We start from the raw sequence: 25,165 nt of genomic DNA, 5'->3' as shown, positions 1-25,165 counted from the left end.
GATTCACGGAGGAGGGGAGTGGGGAGGAGAAACATTCTGAGCACCAGCCTCATGCTGAGCACCGTACTGGGCAGGTCTTTACTTAACTGTTGGGAGGGCAAAGCATTTGAGGGACAGTAACAAAACTCAGTGGGTCTGATTTCTAGAATGTAAGAAGTGGAGAGGAAGATGAAGATGAAGAAGTTGGTTTGGGCTGGACTCCAAAGGGGCTCATGTGATGTGCTAACAAGTTTGGTGTCACTTGGACATGGTTTTGGTTAAGTCCAGAGGCCACGGGGTCAGAATGAACAGTATTTGAATCTGAGCTCCACTACTCAATAACTTTGTGATCAAGGGCAAGTGACTTACACTATGTTAGTGAATTTTTATTTGTAAAATGAAGATACCAGTGCCCACCTCAGCAATTGCCCACAGAAATAGAGGAGGTAAATGCTAAATTTATTTTATTAAACATTTAGCACAGTACCTGGCACCATAGGAAGCACTCCTTAAGTGATAGCCATCATTATTATTTAGAATGACAACAGAGACCCAGGGGAAGTCTTTAATGGTCAGGTGGGGGGGGGGGAGAGGGAGAGAGAGAGTAAATGTGTGTATGTGTGTGTGTGTGTGTGTATGTATGTTTGCTCTTTAATTCTGACCAAGGTCTGGTGAACAGGCTAGAGAAACAGGCAGTCGTGAGATATTCAGAGACTTGTTGAAGAGAGGAAGTGCCCAGCTCTGAACTAAGGCAGTAGAAGTAGAGATGGAGGGACTGAGAGGTGAGGGAAGCATTGTGTGGGGCATTTCTGATGTGTGACCAAAAGGGCTTAGCAGCTGAGTAGGGATGGAGAGTTGGAGAAAAGGAGGAGTTAAACTTGACCCTATAGTTGGAAGATTGGGGAATTGACTAAAGAGAACACACAAGGAGCAAGTTTTCAGGGAGGAAGCTGCTAAGTTTGGGAGTATGGAATGAAGATAGATTTGGGGACCATTAACAGATTGATGGTAGGTGAAGCCATAGGGAAGAAGGAGACTATTCTAGAAAAAAATATAAAGTGAGAAGAGGAAAGATGAGAGGGCTCAGGAAAAGTCCTCAGTTTAAGGGTTGGGAGCAGTTTAAAGAGACTGAAAAATGGTCAGAGAGACAGAAGAAGGAGTGGGGACATTGGTGTCATGGAAGCAGAAGAAAATTATGTTTCAAGAAGTCAGGGATGTGGGGGATAGACAGACTTGAAGCTCTGACTCAGGTGGGGCAAAGGCAATATATGTAACCTAAACATTTATACCCTCGTAATAGGCTGAAGTAAAAAATAAATAAATTGGAAACAAAAAAGAAATCAAGGATAGTTATCGAGGTAACAGGATGCGTAACAAATAGGCCCATATGTAGTGGCCCAGCACAGGAAGTTTACTTCTTTTTGTCCAAGTCCAACTCAGTGTTTGTGTGGAGGAAGTGTCCGTTCCAAGAAGTTATTTGGGAGCCCAGGTTGATGGCAACCTTACACTTCTAGTCCTTACTTTTAGGTGTCACCTTGAGAGTAGATCCCCATATCAGACAACCAGGAGAGGGAAAGAGCTTGGAGGAGCAAAAGGAGAGGGCAAGACCCCTCCAACAGAAGCTCCAGGCCTGAAAACAGCACATAGTGCTTCTACAGGGAGACCTCAACCATGTGGCCACACCTAACAGCATGGCGGCTGCAGAATATAGTCCCGTGGCGTACCCAGGAGGAAGTGGAAATAGATTTAGCCTCTGCACCAGGAGGGTTAGGAAGTTTGGATTAAAAGAGGCCTGAAGAGGAACTGTGTCATTGTCAAATAGGTGTTATTGGCGACTTCCACCAGAATATTTTTAGCACAGCTCTGGAGGTGGACGTGAAGTGGCCAGGTATAGGGTTCTGCTGATCATAAAATGAAAACAGGCTTCCATTTACACTCTGTTCTTTCCAGGCGTTACCAGGAGTTAGTGCCAACCTAAATTCTAATCACCTGGCTGCTGCAGAGTGGAAAAAACTAGCCACCATAATCAGGTTGAAGCTTTTTCTTTCTGCAGAAAGCTCCAAAGCTTCAGGGTGCTGAGATCGTTGTGGCGGTGTTCCCGGAAGCTCCAGCTTGACTCATTTAGAGTCCAGCCCTGCACTGATATCATGCAGGGCTGGCAGGGATTGGGGTAGGGAAGAGACATCTGTTGCCTTACGTGTATGCAGGTATGTGTGTGCACATATATTATGAGTGAGTGTGTCTTCCAGGGTTGTGTAAAGGAAGATGACATTTCTATTCTACTCTGTCCCTCTCTGGAGACAAGGGTTGTGTGCTTTTTTGGTAGCAAAGCTTAATTCTTTGTTTGCTTATTATTCAAGAGCTAAAAATGCAGAAATTATGATGCGAATCAATGTTACAAACATTGTCATAAGAAACGCCCTTGCATAGGTTTAACAAAAGAAAACAATCATTTTCTCTCCCCCCCCCCACACAAATTCACATGGTGAAAGCTGTTGTTATAAACCCCTGAGTAGTGCCTTTGGTGGGGGCTGGCTAGAATGGTTAAGAATTCTGTCCCCTCAAGCACTTATACTTAATCACACATTCAGTCATGCCACTCCCCAAAGGGACTCTTCCCAGCAGGACATGTGATCGGGTTTCTCCTGGTGGGCCATATTAACTCCTACTTATCAGTTCAACAAACATTTATAAAAAGCCTACTGAATCTCAAGCACCACTTTTAGTCCCCAGGAATTGTTCTAAAACTCCCATTACACTGTTTCTTCCTCCTGGATCTTTTAAAGCTTCATCGTGGAGCTGACTTTCCGGTGTTTCAAAGTCTGCTGCTTCCATGGGAGAATCTGGAACAGAAAAAGAAATCTTTTTACCCAAAGGGATGAGGGCTGGTGTTATTTTGGGGACTTTCCAATCCCTGGGAGGAAAACTAGGCTGTGTGTGTCTGATGCAGACCGTTGGTGTAGGTGCTATACGCAACCTGGATCTTCCGAACTCTTTCTCTTGTGTGTCTCTGTTGAACTATGAGCTTAGCTGAGCCTTGAAATCACTGGGGTGGCTGAGTCACTAATTTGAATCAAATTGGCTCCAAATCTCTGCACTACTTGAATTATAACTTGCAATTCTTTAAGCATCAAATTTCTCCCATGCTGACACTAATTATAAAAATCAGCTAAAGCATAGTTAAATAGAGGAATGGGAGACGAAGAAGAGGTGGAAACAATAGATACTGTTTTCTGGTAGTGAAAAACAGCCCCAAAACATCTATCGCCATGAAGGCTATTGAGAGTAGGAGGATGGTTTTAAGGAAGGCAGCTGATGAAATTGAAGTCCTGGAGAAGAACAGATTTAAGAGGTGACAGGCTGGGCAGATGGAAGAGGTGAGATGAGAGAAGTGGGAGAACCAGGACAGAGATGGCTGCTGCCAAGAAGGCTGTTTATGTCCTTTCGATATTGAGACTAAAATGCTTTCAGTTCTTCTGTAAGAAAAGTTCTTGGCAGACACATGGTCTTTTAAAAATCACCTTGATCATCACCTGGTTGTACAAAAGCCCAATTAACTTTCCACCATCTGGATGATGTCATCTCTCCCCATCCAGAATTGCACACAGGGAGCCTTCACTCTCCCTGCGTGAGCTAAATGGCCTCTTCAAGGCAAATATTTAATTGATCTTCACTTTTTCTAGCACTTACAAGTTTGAGATTTTCTACTAGAATGATTTAATGTAGTTTTAAATATCCTCCTTTCAGCTATTTGTGTTCTTTTAGGAGGTGTTAAATGTGGAAGCAATTATCCTCTTATGACAGGATTTTTTCTTGGCTCAGTAAAGCTTTGTGCTTTGTGACACCTGATGCGTAGGTAAGGGATTGGGCTTATTTTGTATTAATTCGCAGTGAGTCTCTTTCCCTTAGATAGCTAAAGGGTAGGATGTACGCTTCTCGGAGAGATAAACCACAATCTGCTAAGTGTGTAGGAGGACACTAAAAGCTAGAAAAGATTATGTTCTAGCAAAGAAAAATGTGAAAAATCTTTCTTTTGCATTACTCCATAACGATGGCAAAAACCCAAAACAAAACAAAAACCAAAAAAAGCTGATTAAGTGGTTTCATGGGAAGTAACCTAGAAAAAGACGGTCTTTGGGGTTGATTTACTTCTTGTTAGTCTAAATTGGAATCTTTTTTAGAGTGTGTGAGGCATCATATTTTTAGTTGATGGGCCCATGAATTTGAAAGCTTCAGGTTCTTACCAGTGTTCAGAAAGCTGGGGCACTGCCAACAGAGAAGATAAAATAAGCTCTCTGATTTCATCCAGCATGTCTAATGTGTGCCAAGGAAAAAATTCTTTTAACATTCAAAGAGAATAGTTGTTGTTGTTGTTGTTGTTGTTCATGAAATGATGAGAGCCCCAGAGTAGATGGTCTGCATTCTGCCAAAACTGTGGCAATAGGTAATTGTCTTTGGGAACATGCGACATCTTATCCTATGTAAAACTGATGCCAAAACACATTTAAAAAATGCAACTACTTTCTCCATTTTTAGATTCTAGCAAGAAAGTAGATCATTTCAAAGTGGTCCGGCAGGACTGATACTCCTTAAGGTCAGTAAATCTCACCCTAGAGCTAGAGGTGGATGGGATGGGACAGTAGCAGTTGTCAGGACCCAGTGAGACTTTGTGAAACAGGGCAAATATTTACAGGTGGTTGAAGTCAATAAGAAAAAGTCAATTATGGCAAAACCATCATCATCCCTTTTATAGAGCATTTCCTGTGAGCCCTTTCTGTGCATTATCTTAGACATGTATTGACTCTAGGAAACAGGTATAATTATTGTCTCCATTTCACAGATGAGAAAATCAAGGTAGGGAGAGGTTAAATAATTTCCTCAGGGGAATAGAGCTCATAAAAACGGGGTATGGGGAGGCAGGGAAAGCACTGGGATTTGAATTCAGGGAATCTGGTTCCCAGAGCTATGGATTTACCACTATGCAACACTGTATCCAGGAAACCTTTTATGGTTAAGACCACTGGAGGTGGCTCACGCCTGTAATCCTAGCACTCTGGGAGGCCAAGGTGGGTGGATCATTTGAGCTCAGGAGTTCGAGACCAGCCTGAGCAAGAGCGAGACCCTGTCTCTACTAAAAATAGAAAGAAATTATCTGGACAACTAAAAACATATATAGAAAAAATTAGCTGGGCATGGTGGCGCATGCCTATAGTCTCAGCTACTCGGGAGGCTGAGGCAGGAGGATTGCTTGAGCCCAGGAGTTTGAGGTTGCTGCGAGCTAGGCTCACGCCACGGCACTCTAGCCTGGGCAACAGAGTGAGACTGTCAAAAAAAAAAAAAAAAGGACCATTGGAGGAGACAAAGTTGATTGGCTTATGTGGATGCTGGTGATCAAGACCAGCTATACAGGAAAAGATGAAGTAGGTGAAATTTGCCTTTGATTCTCTTTCATCTTTGTATTGCCTTTCAAGAGTTTCTACTGCTTATTTTAACCCCACTCCTGATTGCAAACCTGTGTTTCATTTCTATAGGATTTTGCTTTCTGGAAGGGATTTCCCTTTGGAAGTAGATTACCATATTCACATAGAAAGGTTTAAGGAGTCACTCCTTTAAGGGATCTTTGCATTTTGATAGCAAATTTTTAAGGAATAAAAAATTTTTAGATACACAGGAGCCATTTCTAAAAGTGATCCTTCAATCTCCATTTCAGACCAATGGAGATGGTATTTCTCAGGTGGGGGGTTCTGTCTGAGGCCCTCAAGGCACACTGTGGAATGGGAAGTGGCAACCTTCTCATCTCCTGGGAAGGCCTCTTACAGTGCAGACATGGGGAAAGAGTCAAAGGAAGGAGGAAACATTGCATAGATGGGGGTGATCAAAAAAAGGGGAAGAAAACCATGGAATCTCATAATGTGGTGCTGAGTTTAAATTCCACCTCTGCCAGTTTCTAGCCATGTGACTATGGGCAAATGATTAAAAGTCACCTGTATAAAAATACCTACTTTATAGAGTTTTGAGTATTAAGTAAGATAAAGACTGAAAAAGGCATCAGCGAAAGGCAGGCCTGCAGACAGGAGGTTCTCAGCTGAGGTTGCTGCCCTACCCCTGGCTCCCTGCCACACTGTATGTGAGAGTCAGAGGCCATGAGGAAGACAAATGGCAAAGATTGATGGAGGTGAACTGTCTAGAAGAGAAAGAGACTGAGTTGTGAGATATTCTTTGATGTGAATCAATCTTGTTATTCATTCATTCATTCATTCATTCAACAGATGCCTGATTATTTCTGCAGTTCTCTTGGGTTCGGGACTTATATTCACTGCATTTGGAAATGCTGATTTTGTGAGATCATGTCTTTTTTTTTTTTTTTTTTTTTTTTGAGACAGTCTCACTCTGTTGCCTGGGCTAGAGTGCCATGGTGTCAGCCTAGCTCACAGCAACTTCAAATTCCTGGGCTCAAGCGATCCTCCTGCCTCAGCCTCCCGAGTAGCTGAGACTATAGGCATGCACCACCATGCCTGGCTAATTTTTTATATATATATTTTTAGCTGTCCATATAACTTCTTTCTATTTTTAGTAGAGACAGGGTCTCGCTCTTGCTCAGGCTGGTCTCAAACTCCTGAGCTCAAACGATCCACCCATCTCGGCCTCCCAGAGTGCTAGGATTACAGGCGTGAGCCACCACGCCCGGCCGAGATCATGTCTTTATACATTTAGAATCTGACAAACCCAGCCAACTGAAGGCATTAAGGCCTTGCTGGTGTCTTTCTTTCGATCCTTATTCAGATATAGCTTCCAATGAGAACCTAGGAAAGTTAGACGATTATCATTTTCTGTTTTACCACATTATCCCGGAACACTCTGCACAGAACACCTTATTTAATCAGAACGTTTTAAATCAGCAGATCTACCATTATCCACCAGTCATTGCTCCCTATGGTAGGTGCACACATGTGGCATGGTGGCATGGAAAATATCAAAATACAGTCATTATTTACCTGCTTCTGAAACTCCACAGCTCCTGAGTTGACTGCAGCAATTGACACTACACAGGTGATGTAAACCATTGGATTTTTAAGAGCTTCTGTGGATTTTAATTGAGGATCGTGGGCTACATTCTTGTTATTTAACTAAGACCATATATGTAGTGATGCCTGAATACCTCTGGCTCTTGATTTTTAGACTAAACAGACTGAGAAAGATAGATATTAGGCAGCAGTAACTTAGAGACTGAAAAGAGGTGATCGTAGTAATCCTACCATAACAGTTTGCTATCGGGATTTGCCAAGTGCTCCCTGAATGTCCCCTGTCCTCAGCAGCCTGTGCGTACAAATAAGGTCATGGTAACAATGTTCATGTTATTTTCCTGGTCTTGCAGCTTTCTCACTGTAAAACTGCTGGACCTCCCCAGCCAAACTTTTCCACCGTCTGACAGCATTGAAGGGCTGTCTCTCAGGTGCTTGGGAAGAGGTTTGCACCCGCTGGGTAAAATTGCTGCCTCACTGGCTCTGCTGAGTGTTTGCTGTGTCAGCTGCCACTGCTCCTTGGGCAAAACGCCACTCTCCACAGAGTGTTATACCCTGGGCTTTCCTGTTGTGTCACCAGGCTTCCCTAAGCTGCTGGAGCCACAGTGTGTTCCCTGTAGAAAGAGAAAGACTCTTCCCCTCTCTCAATCTGTGCCCCACCTGTCATGGGGCCCTGGCACACAACTAAACAGCTTCTTCAGATTATGCCTGTCACCCCTCTGCCTGCCTGGTTACCTTAGGAATGGGCAGCAGGGACAGCAGGAGAGCCATATCATCCTTTCACTGTGTTCACCTCTCCCTACCCCCCCCCAGAACCCATGAACCAACTTTGTCCCTTCTCCTTCAGCCAAAAAACAAAAGCTTTTATAGACATCAACTTCCAAAGAGCTATATCTTGTGAGTCACCAGCCTCCCCCAGTCTTTATTTAGGCTCAGCCAGGCCCACGCTGCTACCCATTCATGAAGTTATCTGGTTGCACTGACCTCATAGGCATGAGGGAACTGAGATGCCAGCAGGGCCTAGTGGTGACCGGAGTCCCCAGCCTCTATAGATGATCAATAAGAGCACTGGCCCAGTAAAGGGATCACAGTAGCAAAGGGAAGAACTGCGCTCGAGGAACTTCCTGACTCACTGCAGCATGGTTATCTGTTGAATGAGATGGAGCTCAAAACGTGTAAGGTAATTTGGCTGAGAAGGCACCCTGCATGTAGGTGAGAGGAAGGTGTTCATTTCTGTGGCCTTTGACACGATGTGGAGGTTTGTTCTCAGGCCTTCAGTTTTCCTAGGGCAGGAGAGGGCAGGGAGTCGTGGAATCCGGATAGAAGGAAAGGGACACTACCCTCATCACTCGGACTTCAGAGGAGACAGGAAGACAGAAAACTTGGTCAGTGATGTGGTTTTTTGCACATAGTGTGTCATGTTTTAGTGACCAGGACCCTCTGTGCTAAGTGTCAGTAAGAAGGCATTGCTTTGTTTATAACCTCATCCCTTCCTGCCTTTGTGATCGAAACAGAACCCCCAGTCATTCATTCTGGAATCAAAGACCTCAAGGTCTTGAAAACAACCCAGTCTGGATTTGAAGGATTCATCAAGGACCAGTTCACCACCCTCCCTGAGGTGAAGGACCGGTGCTTTGCCACCCAAGTGTACTGCAAGTGGCGCTACCACCCAGGCAGGAGCGTGGATTTTGATGCTACTTGGTATGAATGTGTGCTAGCACCTGGCACTGGGCACATACTGTCCACCTTCTTCCCAGGGGCCCAGAGTTTGTAGAGTCTTAGATCTGAGGGAAGCTTACAGGCCATTCAACTCAATCTTCCCACTATTCAGAAATCTCTTCTCTTTTTAAATTTATTAAATTGGTGGTTCTCAAACCTTAGTGTGTATCAGAATTGCCTGAGGGCTTGTTAAAATGGAGCTCTCTGGACCCACCCCCAGGGGTCTGATTCTGTAGGTCTGAGGTAGGGCCCAAGAATTTGCATTTCTAACAGACTCCAGGGGATGCAGATGCTTGCATTTTAAGAACAGCTGCATCGGATGAAGATGCTGTCTGGCCTTATGACCTGGCTAGTACAGAGAGGGCTGAACTAGGGTGACCAACCTGTTGCAGTTTGCCAGGGACTTTCCTCGTTTTAACACTGAAAATCTTGTCTCAGGAAACCTTGGTCCTAGGAAAATTGGGACAATTGGTCACACTAGGCTGAACTCAAAATGATATAATATTTGTAGAAGCATTTCGTAAATGATAAATGCTTTAAACTATTGTCAGCCTAAATAAGAAACAGTGATTCTCCAAAGATATTTATTCAGGAATGTGCAGGGGGTTTGCAAATCTGGGATATGCAGGTGAAGGGAACCATAGACACATCCAAAAAGATTGGGGAGGCTTATAAACAGCAGAAGGGAAAAGTACACATAATTTGTTTTGAGATAGAACACTGGTTACAGTGGCTTATTGCAGGAGTTGACGCCAGTTCATTAGTGGAGACAGTGTGTCAGGCAGTGTAAGGTCTTGTACATCTGGCTAGCTATCCTTGTGACTCATGTAGCAAGATGCAGTTTGTGAAGTCCTTGGCAAAAGTTCTTATTACAGGTATAGGTATGTAGAAGCCCTTCAGAGAGTCTTTGTATTAGTTCTTATAGGTGTGTGTGCTTGAGGGCCCTCCCTTGTCGGCCTCCCAGGTTAATTAAGTAATTTATTTTGTTAAAGTTTGACACAAGTGATTCCATTTTGATTCTACAACTTTCACCATCTAAAGCTATGGTTATTATTATAATTTTTTTTTTTATTTTTGAGACAGTCTCACTCTGTTGCCTGGACTAGAGTGCAGTGGCATCAGCCTTGCTCATAGAAACCTCAAACTCCTGGGCTCAAGTGATTCTCCTGCCTCAGCCTCCTGACTAGCTGAGACTACAGGCGCATGCCATCATGCCTGGCTAATTTTTTCTATTCTTAGTTGCCTGGCCATTGTTTTGTATTTTTAGTAGAGATGGGGTCTCGTTCTTGCTCAGGCTGGTCTCAAACTCCTGACCTCAAGTGATCCTCCTGCCTCAGCTTCCCAGGGTGCTAGGATTACAGGTGTGAGCCACCGTGCCTGGCCATTATAATATCTTTGATAAAGAGTAATAAGGCCTCTGAACTACCAGAGCTTGCTTTTTGACTAGGTATCTGATTCCTTTGCTGAAGCTCTAAATGTTGGAAATTTCTACTGTATGATGAGCTGGAATCTGCACACACACCCCACCCCACCCCACGTAGCTTCCTCCCACTGGTATAGTTTCTCTCTGCTCCTTTTATTATGCAATAGGTGTTAAAACGCTTAGCAAAAACCTCACCTGGGTCTTCTTTCCCTTTTGTTTCAAGTATTCTCCATGGGCAGCAGCCTGATGTATTTATGTTGAAAAGAGCACGAAATTAAACATGCCAGAGTCAGGGTAATACTGTAGGCCGGGCTGGCCTCCCACTAAAGAGAGGGACGTGGAGCAGATCGTTCAACTTTTAAGCTCAGAATCCTCCTCTCTAAATTGGAGATAATAATAGTACCTACTTCAGTTATACTGAGAGAATTCAGTGACATAGTCACATAAAATGCTTAGCACAGAGTCTGGCACAGCATAAAACCCCTACTGTAACAATGCAAGGGACCAGCCAAGCAGAGCAGACAGACAGACAGAATACTCGGAGTCCTCCTCACAGGCCCCTCAAACATGGAGGCAGATCTACCCCGAAATGCCCGTTGGCCCTGGTGCCAAACTGCGAAGACAGCCTAGTGATGTTTTTATGGTTGTTGAATGGTGAGTGTGTGTGTGTGTGTGTGTGTGTGTGTGTGTGTGTATAGGGGAACAGGAAATGAGGATTTTATTATTTTTGGCATTGCAAGATATTCTCTTCTAAAGCCATCAATAAAACTCTTTTCTGAGGAACAGAAAGGTCACTACTTCTTAGCTTTATAATACATTCCTAAAATTCCATCCTGTCAGGATTCCCAGTTACCTTCTCTGTGTTTTAGGGATACAGTTCGGGACATTGTCCTGGAGAAGTTTGCTGGGCCCTGTGACAAAGGCGAGTACTCGCCCTCTGTCCAGAAGACCCTCTACGACATCCAGGTGCTCTCCCTGGGGCGCGTCCCCGAGGTATGTTTTGCTGGTTGCCATTCTGAGGATTGAGAGAATGTGTGTCTTCTGTCAGCTCTGCGAAAGAGTTGAGAGTTAAAATAAGAAAGTGGAAGACACATGAAAAATGACATCTGTTGTTCAAAAGCTTGTTATAGCAAGTGAGAAGAGAGCAAAAAATGGAAAAATCTGTCCAACCTGAAACACAGGCCACTGCTGCAGTTCTTCAGTTTTGTTGAAAATTCTTTGAGTCCCTTCAACCTGCCAGTGATTTAAGCCTCATATTCAGGACACTTGAATGCCTGGAGGGAAAGGTAATTAGATGAAGGTTCTATGTTTCAGGGCAGCCAGAAAATGAACGACAGATATAGGGAGACTCATCCATCCATCTATCCATTCATTCATCCATCCGCCCACCCATCCATTTATTTGATATTATTGAATGGTTGTTATATCTCTGGCAGCACACAAAGAATACAAAGATAAATTAGACATAAATCTCAAAGCACTTATCATTTAGTAAAGGAAGAAAACAAGTAAACTAACAATACAATAGAGAATGGAGTGTTACAGAAATACAGAGGAAAGCACCTAACTCAGGTATAGGGGATAGGGCTCCAGGCTCATCCAGGTTTTCTAGAGGGAGAGGTGTTTAAGTGAAGTCTTTAGGGACAAATAGAGGTTATCTGGGTTTACACTCAAGGGTGGGGGAGCAGGGAGGTACGGAAACAGGCGATAGCCTGACTCAGTCATTTACTGTTGAGGGTCTACCATATGTGAAGCTCTAGAAGAGAAAGTCTTTCCGTGGGCCTAGAGATGAGGCAGGAACCAGTCAAGAGGAGCTTTGTGGCTTATGTATAGAGTCTGTACTTTATCATGAAAGCTTTTAGGGGCCACTGAGGGCTTTAAGCAGGGTGTGGTGTGATCAGATTTGTACTCTAGAAAGATCACTTTGATAGAATTATGATGAATTAAAAGGATTGTGGTCTGCAGGCAAGGAGACTGGTTGGGACACTATTGCAGAAACCTGGCAAGGAGAACCTGGGCCAAGGTCATGGTGGGGATGAAGAGGAGGAGTGCCACCCTTAGACCCGGACAGAGGGACTCCTGCCACAGCCCAGCACCTTAGAGGACCCCTTAAGGCCTTCCTCTGGCTCTACCTTCTTCCACTGGGTTAAAGTCAGCGGGGCCAAGGCAACAAACCTCTCAGGGGCCCATACATCCCCCAGAATTTCCTTTTCCAAGACTTTCTTGAGATCTGTCCTCCTGAGAACAGCTCGTGCTGTTGGCATGTGCCCTCAGGCCTGAGAGTGGGCAGAGGGGCCGCTGTTTGCAGGAGGTGTGGATGGGAGCTGACCTGCAAGCTGGACTGACGACCCCATGTGAGTCCAAGAGAGAAGGTACCGGAGGCTGCAGGGGCTGCAGGCTGGCTCTTCTCATGCTGCCGTGTCCTGGCAGAGCCCTCAAAGAGTCAGAAAATTGTATATTAAAACCTGGCCTTCCGTGTTGTTATGAAGTTATGTTTGTCAAGTTAGGAGACTAGAACATATTTCACTTAAATGGTTTATAGCTTGATTTATAACTTTTAAATCTTTATACATACGGTGTATGGGTCTCCAATTACACTCTTACCCCAAGGCCTGTAAATGTTAGAAACAGGCCTGGAGAGGAAGGAATGGGATGAGAATTAGGAGGTGGACCAGCCAGTACCTGGCAACCAGCTGGATGCCAAAGAGATCTGCCAGGTTTCTGACCAAGGAGCCCTTTCTTTTCAGAGAAGCAGGTTTTGTACACTGAAGAAAGAAGAGTGGGCCCACCATCAAATCATAGGACTAGCAGGAGAGAACAGTGTCAGGCAGGGCAAGAACATCAAAGGGTATCTCCAAGACAGAGATGCAACCTGGGTAACGGGCAAGTGGGTAGTTGGGGTGAGGGTGACAGGAGTGACAGAGAGACAGATTCACAGTCGAGTTGCCCAGTGTGATACATGCTATTGTGGATTCCAGATAGAAGACATGGAAATCAGCCTGCCAAACATTCACTACTTTAACATAGACATGTCCAAAATGGGACTGATCAACAAGGAAGAGGTAAGAGAACTTTCAAAATATTTAAAACACCTCTCTGCCCCACCCCCTTAAGCCTCTTTATAAACTTGGGATGATATTATCCCTGACTAAAACTCTTAACAGCTGTTGCTTTGGGGAATATTTATAGTTGCCACTGATTAGAGTCCTCCTAGACTCTGGGCCTTTCAGTGCCTGAGGCTGGAGTGCACTAGAAGTGGATGAATGATTACGGAGGGTTGCAAGTTGCAGAGGAAAAGACAAAGAAGGAACAGAGTGTGCCCAAGGAAACAGCTCTGAGATCTACTTCTCTGAAAAGTGCCACACAAGGTCACAGCTTCATTATTCTTCCATCGTGAGGCAAGGAGGAGGAAAAAAAAGATTCTATTTTCATTTTCTTCCATCATCTCTACCTTTTGATTAAATAGTCAATTCAGTAGCATGTAATACACACAGGAAAAGATGAAAGAGTATTTGTGTTTCTAATTGCAATTACAGAAGGCAAGATGAGGAAATTCATGTTTTGAAAGGAAACCTTTGTCTTAGAAAAAGAGCACTTACCCTGACTTGTTTTTAGCCAGGGCAGAAGGTTAAACCATTCACTGTGTCTGACTAAACAGCCCAGAGTTCTGACTGGTAGCCTATTGTGATCAGTTCTTGGGAGATCAGAACTGTCTCTTCCTCTTGGACCACTTTCAAAATAATAGTATTTCTCGGCCGGGCGTGGTGGCTCACGCCTGTAATCCTAGCACTCTGGGAGGCCGAGGCGGGTGGATTGCTCGAGGTCAGGAGTTCGAGACCAGCCTGAGCAAGAGCGAGACCCCGTCTCTACTAAAAATAGAAAGAAATTATATGGACAACTAAAAACATATATAGAAAAAATTAGCCGGGCATGGTGGCGCATGCCTGTAGTCCCAGCTACTCGGGAGGCTGAGGCACTAGGATCGCTTAAGCCCAGGAGTTTGAGGTTGCTGTGAGCTAGGCTGATGCCACGGCACTCACTCTAGCCCGGGCAACAGAGCGAGACTCTGACTCAAAAAAAAAAAAAAAACAAAAAACAAACAAAAAAAAATAATAGTATTTCTCAATTTGATCCATCCTCCCACAGGTTTCTAGAATTTGAAAAACACCATTTTGGGTAACTTCTTTTAGCATGTGTAGGGGAGTGAGGTAGATAGAGAAGGGGCCATGTATTAGCATGGCTCTGCTCTCATAGAATCATGTGCTTTGGTGGATAAAGGCTAATGAAGGGGTCTCCACAAGGTCCCACATTCTGGGCCTGCTGACCCAGGAGCCTCATGATCCCTCTGCCCAGGAACCTTGTTTCTGTTCTGCAAATAATGTCCACCAGGCTTTGCACCACCATCGGCTGCAGGTGGAGGCTGGTGGGGGATGGTGTTGGGAACCAAAGGTTGTGCTTAGGTGCCCGGTATAGGTGATCTAGGGTCCTGAGTTGCCGAGGAGAACAACCTGGGTCCCTTGTGCTGTCCATTCAGCTGCAAGGAGGAGCAGCATTATTTACATCAGAGGAAGGAAAGGATGGTAACTACCAGAATGCCATTAATTAGAATTAATTAATTAGAATATAAAGGCTTTTTAAAGCCCTTTAAAGGGCAGGAGAGGGATCTGAAAGTAGTCCTGGTCATGTCTACCAGAGGCAAAACAAATGGACCTTCAACAGAAAAAGAGTCAGGTGTCATGACTGCAGCAGTGCTTAGCTCAGAATGCCAGGCAGGAAGAGGAGGGTCTCCTTAGGGCCCCCGATGCTTCTGGCCTGCACTAATCCCAGCTTGACATCGTGGGCTGAGGCCACAGTGTCCCTCCCTCTAAGAAATCAGACTCATAGCTCCCTCCTGGAACCAGCTGGGGACCTGTAGGGCTCTGCATAAAGGTACCTGAGTGGCTGAACAAGCTGTTCCTGTGTCTGTGTCTGCACTTTGGGGATGGCTGGAGCTGCTCTTGGACTCTCACCCGGCAGATGTGTACAAAGTGAATGTAACACATGAGAAGCAGGAAGTTGGACACATTGACAATAGCAGAGAAGTGACAAGTGACAGAGTGGGAAGATGGAAGAACTCTAACAGCACAGCTGTCTGGAGCCATTTAACAGTGAGCTAACAGCCCTGCAGACCTCAGACGCTCCTGAGGGCATGGCAGTACTATAGCATAGGACAATGATTGATGTCCAACGTGAGTCACCAAGAAAGGTCAAATTGTGTTCACTACACTCTACTTAAAAAGCAGGGATATGTAATGCATTTTAGAAACATTTATATCTCAATGATTAAAATTTTTCAAAAACTCAAATTTTCTGGGAAATCAACTCATTTCTCAACTATTGGCAGAAAAATAAGGTATTACCATGCTTGCAGTAACTTTACTGTAGGGCACATGCGTTTTCCTGTTTAACAAGTTGTTTTTGTTGTGTTTTCAATATTGATTCATAGAACAAGAGAGCTATTTTAATGTTTCTGAAGTCACCATGTGGGTTTTGTTATAGGTCCTGCTTCCATTAGACAATCCGTGTGGCAGAATTACTGGCACAGTCAAGAGGAAGCTGTCTTCAAGGCTGTGACATTGTGGCCACCAATAAGAGCCTGCTTTCATCTGAGGAATTCCTTAAAGTCATTTGTGAGGCTGGAGAGTATATCGTGTAGCCATGCACATTTTCAACCTAGTACATTCATTTATAGTGTTCATTTTCCTCCTGTATGAAATAATCTATTTCTTCTATACCTAGATCAGCAAGGCATTTTGTGGATTACCTTATTAATAATTATAACATGCTTTGTGGCTATAGTTTATTTTAAAAATGCTGAGCCGTATTAAAACAGTCATAAATCAGTATTTCGTTTTGGTTGTCTTGTGCCTTCCTGTCTTAGAGAAGCTTTAGAATCAATTCATTAATAAAATAATCATGAATTAATGGGGGCATCACATCAATTAATTTGTCACAAATTTAAAAGCAAAATATTGTTTTCATCCTCCTGATGTTTCTGGGTAATGCAAAAAATGTAATAAAATCTTATTGAAAAATATCACCATTGTGACTTCAGTTAACTGAATATTTGAATTTTTTTAAGAATGCTCTAGCATGTATATCACTGATAGTTTATTTCTACTCTGATAGCACTTTTGTGATTTTAATGTATTGATTTTATGACTTTTATAACCCTTATTTAGTACATATTAGGGCACTGAAAAAGAGGGTAAATTGCTTTTCTTTGAATAATGTGTTCCTTATTGCACAAAGAGCCACATTTAATAAATGTTGAGACAATATACAGATGGACGAATATACAGATAGAAAGAAGACTAGAGCAAAGATGATTTCTCGATGATGGGATTATGAGTGATTTTTATTTTCCACCATGTACTTTCCCAAATCTTCCAAATATGAACATTCATTACTTTTATAATCAGAGAAATAAATATAACTGATGATTTAAGGATATATATAGGTTTGAAGGCTGATTATATAAACTGATCAATTGACTAACACTGCCATTGTACATATACCATAAATCTTCATAAATTACAATTTTAGAAACCCCTGATGAAAACCTGTCCACATGGACATTCTAGATAATGTTCTTCCATTTTTAAATGTTCATTTGTCTTTTTAAATCTCCATTTTTTAGAAATGCTTACATATAAGCCCTTAGTATTATTTGATAATGCTGGTTCATTCACCATTATGATACTCCTACTTAAGGTAGCATGATATAGTGCTTCATTGCACAAACTCATTGAAATCCTGGCTCCACCTCTCATTATTAATATAAGTTTCTTCATCGGTAAAATAGAGGTGGAAGTCTACCTCATAGGTCTTTTGAAGAGTAAATGGGTTAGTGTTTCTAAAGTGCTATGGCAGTATTTGTGCCTGACACTAGAAATGTCTATGTGTTTGTTGAATGTAATAAATATCCTGCCTTCTTTTCATTTGTTATTAGACTCATGTAGAAAGTCATCGTTGGCTTCTTTGGGACAGGTGGGATGGGAGGTCTTGAGAGCAGCGGGCTTTGCAGGGTGCTGGAGGTCACTCACAAGCTAGAGCCTGTTTGGAAAGAACAGGGGAAAGAACATTTTCCCTGAAATATCGAACAATTTTCCCTGAACAATTTCCATGAAATATTTTGATAAGGAAAGTTTTGTGCTACATTGAATACTCTTGTTACAAAATGTGCTTCTATATCATGTAACTTGCATGGCCTAATGGCTGGTACATTTTATTTCTCTTCTAATTTGATAATTCTGTTCCAAGAGGAAAGAGTCTAACATGACTTTTCCTAAAAACAAACAAAAAACTTAATTAGGCCTTTCTTACTTGTCAGGGAAACACAATAACCACTACACTGTGGAAACACATGGCCTTTCCTACTTGATTTTCTCTGTTCATGTAAGTTTTAAAAACACTGTATTTGCTTCAGAGAAGAAACCCACGTTAGAGCAGAATCCTTAGACAGAAATGCACTTTGCTTCTCCTGAACTCTTAACACATTCACGGTAACGGACTGCAAATGAGTTTTGGATGTTATATCCCAGGTGTGTGGCAGGAAAGCCTGTATGTGGCCTGTGAAATTTTCAAGGCCCAGTTTCTGTTTTGTGAAGGATTTTTTCTTATGGTTAGAATTGTGACCTATGTGCGGAAAACCAGCTTTGGGTTCCACCTGCTCTTTTCAGAGCTGGCGGACGGGCAGGCAGATCTGAACTGTAAACACCTGTGAGGTCATGTGTGTTGAAACACTTCATGATTTTGCTATGAAGGCCATAGAGGTTCTGTTCCAATGTTCTGGGAAGTAGAGCTGCAATCACAACCCCCTCTTCACACTCCCTCTCCTTCCCCTAACCCCATCTCAAGTACCTCATAGAGGAATAGTACAGGTGATTCCAAGCCCTTGTGCTTGGGGGGCAGTTTCCATGGTATTCAAAGGAGTAGGCTATCATTTGGGGCTTGTGATTTTGGCAGCCAAGATTCTGGCTAAGGTTTGTTCCATATCCTCTAAATTTCATCTTATAACTTTCATGGCGACAGACTCAGAAAATATATCCCATTCCGTTTCCTTTTTAGAGACAGACTTAAGTTCATACCATGCCTTATTTTTAGAAACTGATTTTTCTCCTTTTTTCCCTCCCTTGATATAGCAAAAGCCTTTTGAGACAGCATTTTACTTATTTGTCATTGAAACAGAATTTACCTTTTTCAATCACTGGCAGGTTTTAACTATAGACTTTTGAAGTTTTTTCTCAGCTTTTTACACTTTGTCTAGAAACAGATCTTCTTTCCTTCCGACTTTGAACTGTGTGGAGTTTGGCCTTTGTAGTTGCCGCTGTTAACTTCTGCTTCTTACCTGCACTTCCGAGGAAGCCAGAGCTTGTGTCTAAGGACGTGGATTTCGAGTCTTCTAACCAGACATTCTTCCTGCATCCAAATACTTGGAACTTAATTTCTTTGTATTTTTCACACTCTTTGTTAGTGCTTCTCCAGAGCTCAGCTGCCACCCATTCTTCCATTTGCTCCCCTTCAGAAACTCTTCAAGTTTTTTGGAGCCTGTTAAGACTCTTTTGAGAACATAATGGCTACAGACCTTCTTCCCAGAAAAGTGCTCATTCATGTCTCTACAGGTGCCTCAGCCTCTACTAAGGAAGTAGTTTACACCCTATCCCTAAAGTATAAAGGATATAAACTTCTAATAGAAATTTACCGCTTTGGGAATATATTCAACTGGTCTTAGAAGAAAGGTATATTGCTCACTTTTACATGAGAAAGAGAAATAAGTGTATTTAGAATAAAAAGAAGGATCCCAGGTGTATTAATTCTCTGAGGCTGCCATGACAAATTACCATAAACTTGGTGGGGTAAAACAAGAGAGGTTTATTCCCTCACGGTCCTGGATGCCCTAAGTTCAAAATCAAGGTGTTGGCAGTGTCATGCTCCCTCCAAAGACTCTAAGGGAACTTTTGTCTCTTCCAGCTTCTCGTGCCTTCAGGGGATTCTTGGGTCATGGCTGCATCACTCCAGTCTCTGCCTCCATGATCACATTGCCTCCTCCTCTTCCGTCTGTCACATCTCTTCTGTGTGACTCTTACAAGTGCCCTTGTCATTTGATTTAGGGCCCTCCTGGGTAGCCCAGGGGGATCTCTTCATCTCAAGATCCTTAATTTAATGACAGCTACGAAGACCTTTTCCTCCACATAAGGCCCCATTTGCAGTTCCGGCAATGAGGACATGGACTTCTGTTTAGGGGGGCCACCATTCAACCCACTACACCTAGCGAGGGGACAGTGAGCTTCTTGAGGGAGGCTTTTCTGGTATATATGGATCTTCAGCTACACACAGGCTTCAGATCTGGGGGATGGTCCCATCCCCCTTCCAGTCTGATCAGCTTTCACATAGATGTTCATAAAAGGACGAAGTGTATGGACTTTGGGTCCAGGTAAGGCTAAGGTTTAGGTTGGGCTCAACCAATTTCTAGCTGTGTGACCCTGAGCAGTTATACTCTCTAAGCTTCACTTCTCTCATTCATGTAATGGGAATGATACTACCTCACAGTGCACAGGGGAACTGAGGATTAATTGAGATCGTGCATGAGTTAAAATGCTTTTGGTTGCAAGTGACTGAATACCCAAGAGTGTCTTAAATGGAAAGAACATCTTGTTTACTTAAGAAATTTAGAGGTAGTCTAGCCCAAGATTGAATTGACAACTCAGTGATGGCATCAAGACTCAGGCTCATTCCGTCCTTTGCTCTGCCATCCTCAGCGTGTGGCAATGTTTTCCCTGCAGCCACAAAATGGAGATAAAGCTCCTGTCAAAGACACTGTGGCACACTACCCAGATCTGCCCTGGGGCCAAAGCATTCATTCCCCAGATGCCACAGGTGTTGGCCTCTGATGGCTTATCCTTGGGCCCTCTACAGGAATTGCTTTGGGCGGAGGGAAGCAGTCTCTCTCAGGTTTACACAGCTCCCTGGGAGCAGCTCACACCCAGTGTCTAGTCAACATGGGAGACATTGATACAAAGTCCTGACTCCTTTGCCTCAACTGGGACAACTCTGCAGCGCCACTCTGGCTCCAGAGCTCCTGATTGGCTGAAGCCTCTATGCAACTGTTCAACTTTTCCTCTGCCCAAACCTGTTCCCCTCACTCCACCCCCTCCCCCCACCAGTGAACCTCCTGCATGACAATCTCAGGGTCTCACTGTATTTTTCTTGGAGAAGGTAACTTGTGATAACAGGAGTGGTTCTGGAAAGGAGCCTGTACAATGGAATTCTGGAGCTGGGTCACTCACAGGCTAGCTGGCAGTGAGTCCCTGGAGTGCTGTAGTCATGCAATTGTGAAAACTTTCCCCAGAGGGAAATGGGGATGGGATACTGGAGAAAAGAAATACACTGGAAAGGGAAATATCTTCAATGCTTGAGAGGTTTGGAGGAAATAGTTATTAGAAGGACTATGGAATTTGGATGGGTGCTTCTGGGGACCATTAAAGCATCAAGAAAGACAATGCGAAGCTGAGGATGATTAATAACTAGTATAAAGCAAAGTGTGAAAGCCAGAGGGCCCCCTGGCAGCATATAAAGAGACTGTATATCCAGATGGCAGAAAAAGCTCCAGGATAAGGCCCAGGATTTAATTATAAGAATTGCAGAGCTCCAAGGAAAATTGAATTCTCAACCCTAACAGGTCTATCACACCAAGGTCAGGGTCCTGATTGCTGCACTTGAGATCTAGAATCCTCAGGTTTCCCTGAACTCTCTGGGCCTGCAGAACTGGCCTCCTTCTCCATGTTAAAAGCTAGCACTGCTCCTCTTGCTTGAAGACAATGCAGAGGCTTCTGCTCAAAGGAAACACATGCCCCCTTGGGATCTATCCCCACCTCCTGACCACCAGACCTAGAAAGAGGGGAAAGTCACATCATAAAACAGCCAGAGACATGCTAGGCTTGCTAAGGGAGGAAAGGGACCACAGGCCAAAAGGTCAGCAAAGGCCCAAACAATATGTATAGGAGCTGGACGATTGTATGTGGGTGCCGGATAAAACTCATCAAATTTTCAAATCAAGAAGGAAGAAGAGAAGTACTTTCCATTTACATGGGATGAACATTTGCATGCATTTATGGTCTCGCCCGGGGACTACATTAACTCTTTCTAGCCTTTGTATATAGGACCTGGACCATCTGGACATTCCACAGAACATCACATTGGTCCATTGTATACATAATATCATATTAATTGGACTGAATGATCAAGAAGTGACACTTGTACTCTGGAGAATAGTAGAGAAATCCATCAGGGGCTCATCACATTATTGAAGGTTTTAGGAGTCCAGTGGTCTAGGACAGGAATGGGCAAAGTCTGTCCAGCCACCTGTTTTTGTAAATAATGTTTTATTGGAACAAGCCATTCCCATTGCTTATGTATAGTCTGTGGTTGCTTTCACATTATAACAGCAGAATTGGGTAGTTGCAATAGAGACTATTTGGTTCACAAAGCCTAAGGTATATAATTTCTGGCCGTTTAAAGAAAAAGTTTGCTGATCCCTGGTCTGGGGTACTATAGTACATCCTTTCCAAAATAAAAGACACATCGATGCATCTCAAACTTTCTATTACTAAGAATAAAGCACACTGACTCATAATTCTCTTCCAGTTTTGGGCAAATCATATTCCACACTTGAGAACTGCTCTAACCCATTTACTGGGTGACAAGGAAGGCTTCCAGCTTTGTGTGGGACCCAGAGCAGTAAAACGTTTTACAGCAGGTCCAGACTAGGTACAAAAATTCCTTCTGCTTGAGCCATATGAATGAGCAGACTCTACGTTATCAGAGGTATCTCTGACTGGAAAAAATGCTGTGTGGGGCTGTGAGTGAAAAAAAACCATGCAAAAGTATTTTTTTTAATTCTCTTAACAATTATAATCTACACAAAAGACTTCTGTGACCAAATGTGTAGGGATTTCTTCCCATCAACAAGCAAGCAATCAATTCTGTAGCAGATACCAGCTGGGTGTCTTCTAATTCAGTTGTATCCTGATGCTGTCTACCTGGAGATTGTGTCAGATCCCACAGGTTAAGGACTCAGTCCCCAAGACTGCACCTTCCCCCTTCAGATGCCAGTCACAAGCTCCAGGTTGTTTTACCTGTGCTTGTAAATTGGGGATCCCAAGACCCTCTCCTTGGGTTCAATTAATTTGCTAGAGCAGCTCCTAGAACTCAGGGAAACGTACTTGCCAGTTTATTATGAAGGATATTATAAGGGATACAGATGTATAAGGTGAGATATGTGGGAAGTGGTGCAGAGCTCCAGGAAACTCCGAGCCCTGTTCAGCCACCTGGAAGCTCTCTGAGCCCCGTCCTTTTGGGGTTTTATGGAGGCATCATTACATGGGCTTGATTGATTACATGATTGGCCATTGGTGACCAACTTAACCTTCAGCCTCTCTCCCCTCCCTGGAGGTGGGAGGTGAGCCGAAAGTCCCAACCCGCTAATCTTGCCTTGGTCCTTCTTGCCCCCATCCTGAAGCTATCTAGGGGCTTCCTGCCATCAGTCAATCATTAGCAGACAAAATGACATCACTTTGGAGATTCTAAGGATTTTAGCAATTGTGTGCCAGGAAACAAGTGGAAGGCCGAATACATTTCTCACAGTGTCACAGGGACTTACACCAAAACCTAATAGGAAAATTACAGTATAGACTCCTGGGGTTCTGAAGCAAGGCTATGCTGTCTGTAGTAGAGAATTATTTGTCATTTGAAAAATAGCTCCTGGTGTGTTACTAGGTCTTGGTAAAGATAAATGCCTGACCATGGGACATCAATGACTTTGTGGCCAGAGCTGCCCAATGTGAGTTGGGTTCTATTGAACCTACCAAGTATCAGGGGCTGGCAGGCCCAGCAGCAATCCATTGAAAGATGGAAATGAGAGATCCAGGATTAGGCACAAGTAGGAACAGAGGGCACAAGACAGGCACAGGAGCAGGTGGCCCAGACTCCCATGTTGCCTACCGCTGTTTCTCCAGCACCTCTTATACTTAAGGCCATAAGGGGAGGGCAGCTCTTACGACAATGGTGAAGGAACATCTTCCCAATGGATACATCTTTAGGAAATATACAAAAGAGTCAGCCACTTTGTGTGTAATGTGTCCCTAGGTGAGACTATATACAAACTCATGGGCAGTGGCAAATGGCTTGGTTGGCTTGTTAGGTATCTGCAATGAGAAAGATTGGGAGATTGGGCAGAAGGAAGAGGCTTGTAAATGGACATGTGGGAGTGGAAAGGAAATGTGAAGATCTTTGCTTTGCGTCTTAATGTCCACCAAAGAGCATCAATCATGAACGAGGCACTAAACAACCAAGCAGACAGAACAACTTGGCCAGTGGATTTCAGTCAGCCTCTGTCATTGGCAATCCCAGTGCTGCACAATGAACTCATGAATAGAATAGCCATGGTGGCAGGAGTGGAGGCCATACATGGGCCCAAAAGCATGGGATCTGGCTTTCCATTACTAATAATAACTGTTGCTAATAAATATCCAAACTTTCAGCAGTAGAGACCAATATTGAATGAGACCTTGATATGGCACCAATCTTTGAGAAGACTAGCCAGCTACTTGGCAGCAAGTTAAATACATTGGACCCCTTCTACTCTGAAAGGGGCAGTGATTCATCTTGATTAGAATATTCATTCTGGGTATGTGTTTGCCTTTCCTGCCCACAGGGACTCAGCTGGCACGACTATTCAAGGGCTTACAGAATTTCACATAATGTCACTCAGACCAAGGGATCAAGAGACCCACTTTAAAGTAAAGAAGATGTGGCAGTCTGTAAGTGACCATATAATCCACTGGTCCTATCACATACTGCAGCATCCCAAAGCTGCTGGCCTGAGAGTGATGGAACGATCTGTTAAAGGCACACCGAGGTGTCAGCTTGGGGATGCTACCCTGCAATGATGGGGTATTGTCCTCAGGATGCAGTATATTCCCTAAATACTTAGCTCTTACATGGTGCTATGTCCCCAATAGGTAGAACACATGGGTCTGGTAACCAAGGGGCGGAAATAGGAATGGTCCCACTTACCATCATTCCTAATGACCCACTTGGGAAATTTGTGCTTCCCCATCCCCTCAACTCTAGGCTCTAACTGTGTCAAGGTCCTATTCCTAGGGGGATACTTCCACCAGGGGACACAGTGAGAGTGATTTAAACCTAAAGCTATAGGGTTGTACAATCAGCAAACTTGACAATTCTCAAGAAAAACAGCTGTTCCCAGCCCACTGCACTGAGAACCATAATCAGACCAAAATCTTAGAACATTTATGAAAGGGAAATGACGTTGTAGAATGTGACAATATTGTGAGTTTTAATTGAATGGTGGAGGGGAACAGTGACACATATAACTCAGATCATTGCATTTTTAGAAAATCACAGAAATTGAGTGCTGAAATAAGCTTCTAGTTGGCCTTGTTTATTTTAGATGGGTGGCAATTGAAGCAAGAGAGGTTAAGAGACTTGCACAAGATCTTGCAGAGAAGTCAGTAGCAGATCTGGGATCAGAACCCAGGTCTCTGACGCCTAGTCCAGTATTCCCTTCCTCCTCCAGTGTGGATTCGTAGCACCAGTGTTCCTTTTTAACTATGTGTGAATTGGGTCAATGTTAACTTACTCTGCATTCTGCATACACACTACAGAGAAGGCTGATGAATAACGCACAGACATTAGGGTGGCTAGGAGAAGTCACCTTAGCATTAAAAATTTATTGTAGAAATCTGCCCAAATAGACAATTAAGCAGGCTGGTGTCAACCTAATTGGCTCAAATTAATGAATGCAGCTCCACTCAGATTCTTTTTAATTTTTTTAAAATATTTTTTGCTGTTTGTTATTGACCCTTATACACCTTCATTAAAATCATAAAGGTATCATAAGTTTCCCTTTCATTAGTTTCACCAAACCATTTTGAATGTCATTGAATGCTCATTTTGGATT

At 43.4% G+C, this 25,165-nt stretch overlaps 1 protein-coding gene across 1 annotated transcript in view; it reads left to right on the top strand.

Annotated features, from left to right (window-relative positions):
- The window catches only part of LOC138390698 (uricase), a 35,074-nt gene extending 18,855 nt beyond the window's left edge, over window positions 1-16,219 (top strand). Inside the window, exons 5-8 of the mRNA XM_069480166.1 lie at window positions 8,516-8,702; window positions 11,013-11,136; window positions 13,122-13,205; window positions 15,682-16,219. Coding sequence (XP_069336267.1) covers window positions 8,516-8,702; window positions 11,013-11,136; window positions 13,122-13,205; window positions 15,682-15,756 — 470 coding nt within the window. The 3' untranslated portion in view covers window positions 15,757-16,219. The remainder of the gene's footprint in view (window positions 1-8,515; window positions 8,703-11,012; window positions 11,137-13,121; window positions 13,206-15,681) is intronic.
- The last annotated feature ends 8,946 nt before the right edge of the window (window positions 16,220-25,165 follow it).

Source organism: Eulemur rufifrons, chromosome 8, assembly GCF_041146395.1.
Source record: "Eulemur rufifrons isolate Redbay chromosome 8, OSU_ERuf_1, whole genome shotgun sequence".
Lineage (NCBI taxonomy): Eukaryota > Metazoa > Chordata > Mammalia > Primates > Lemuridae > Eulemur > Eulemur rufifrons.
This window is presented reverse-complemented; position numbering and strand designations above follow the sequence as displayed.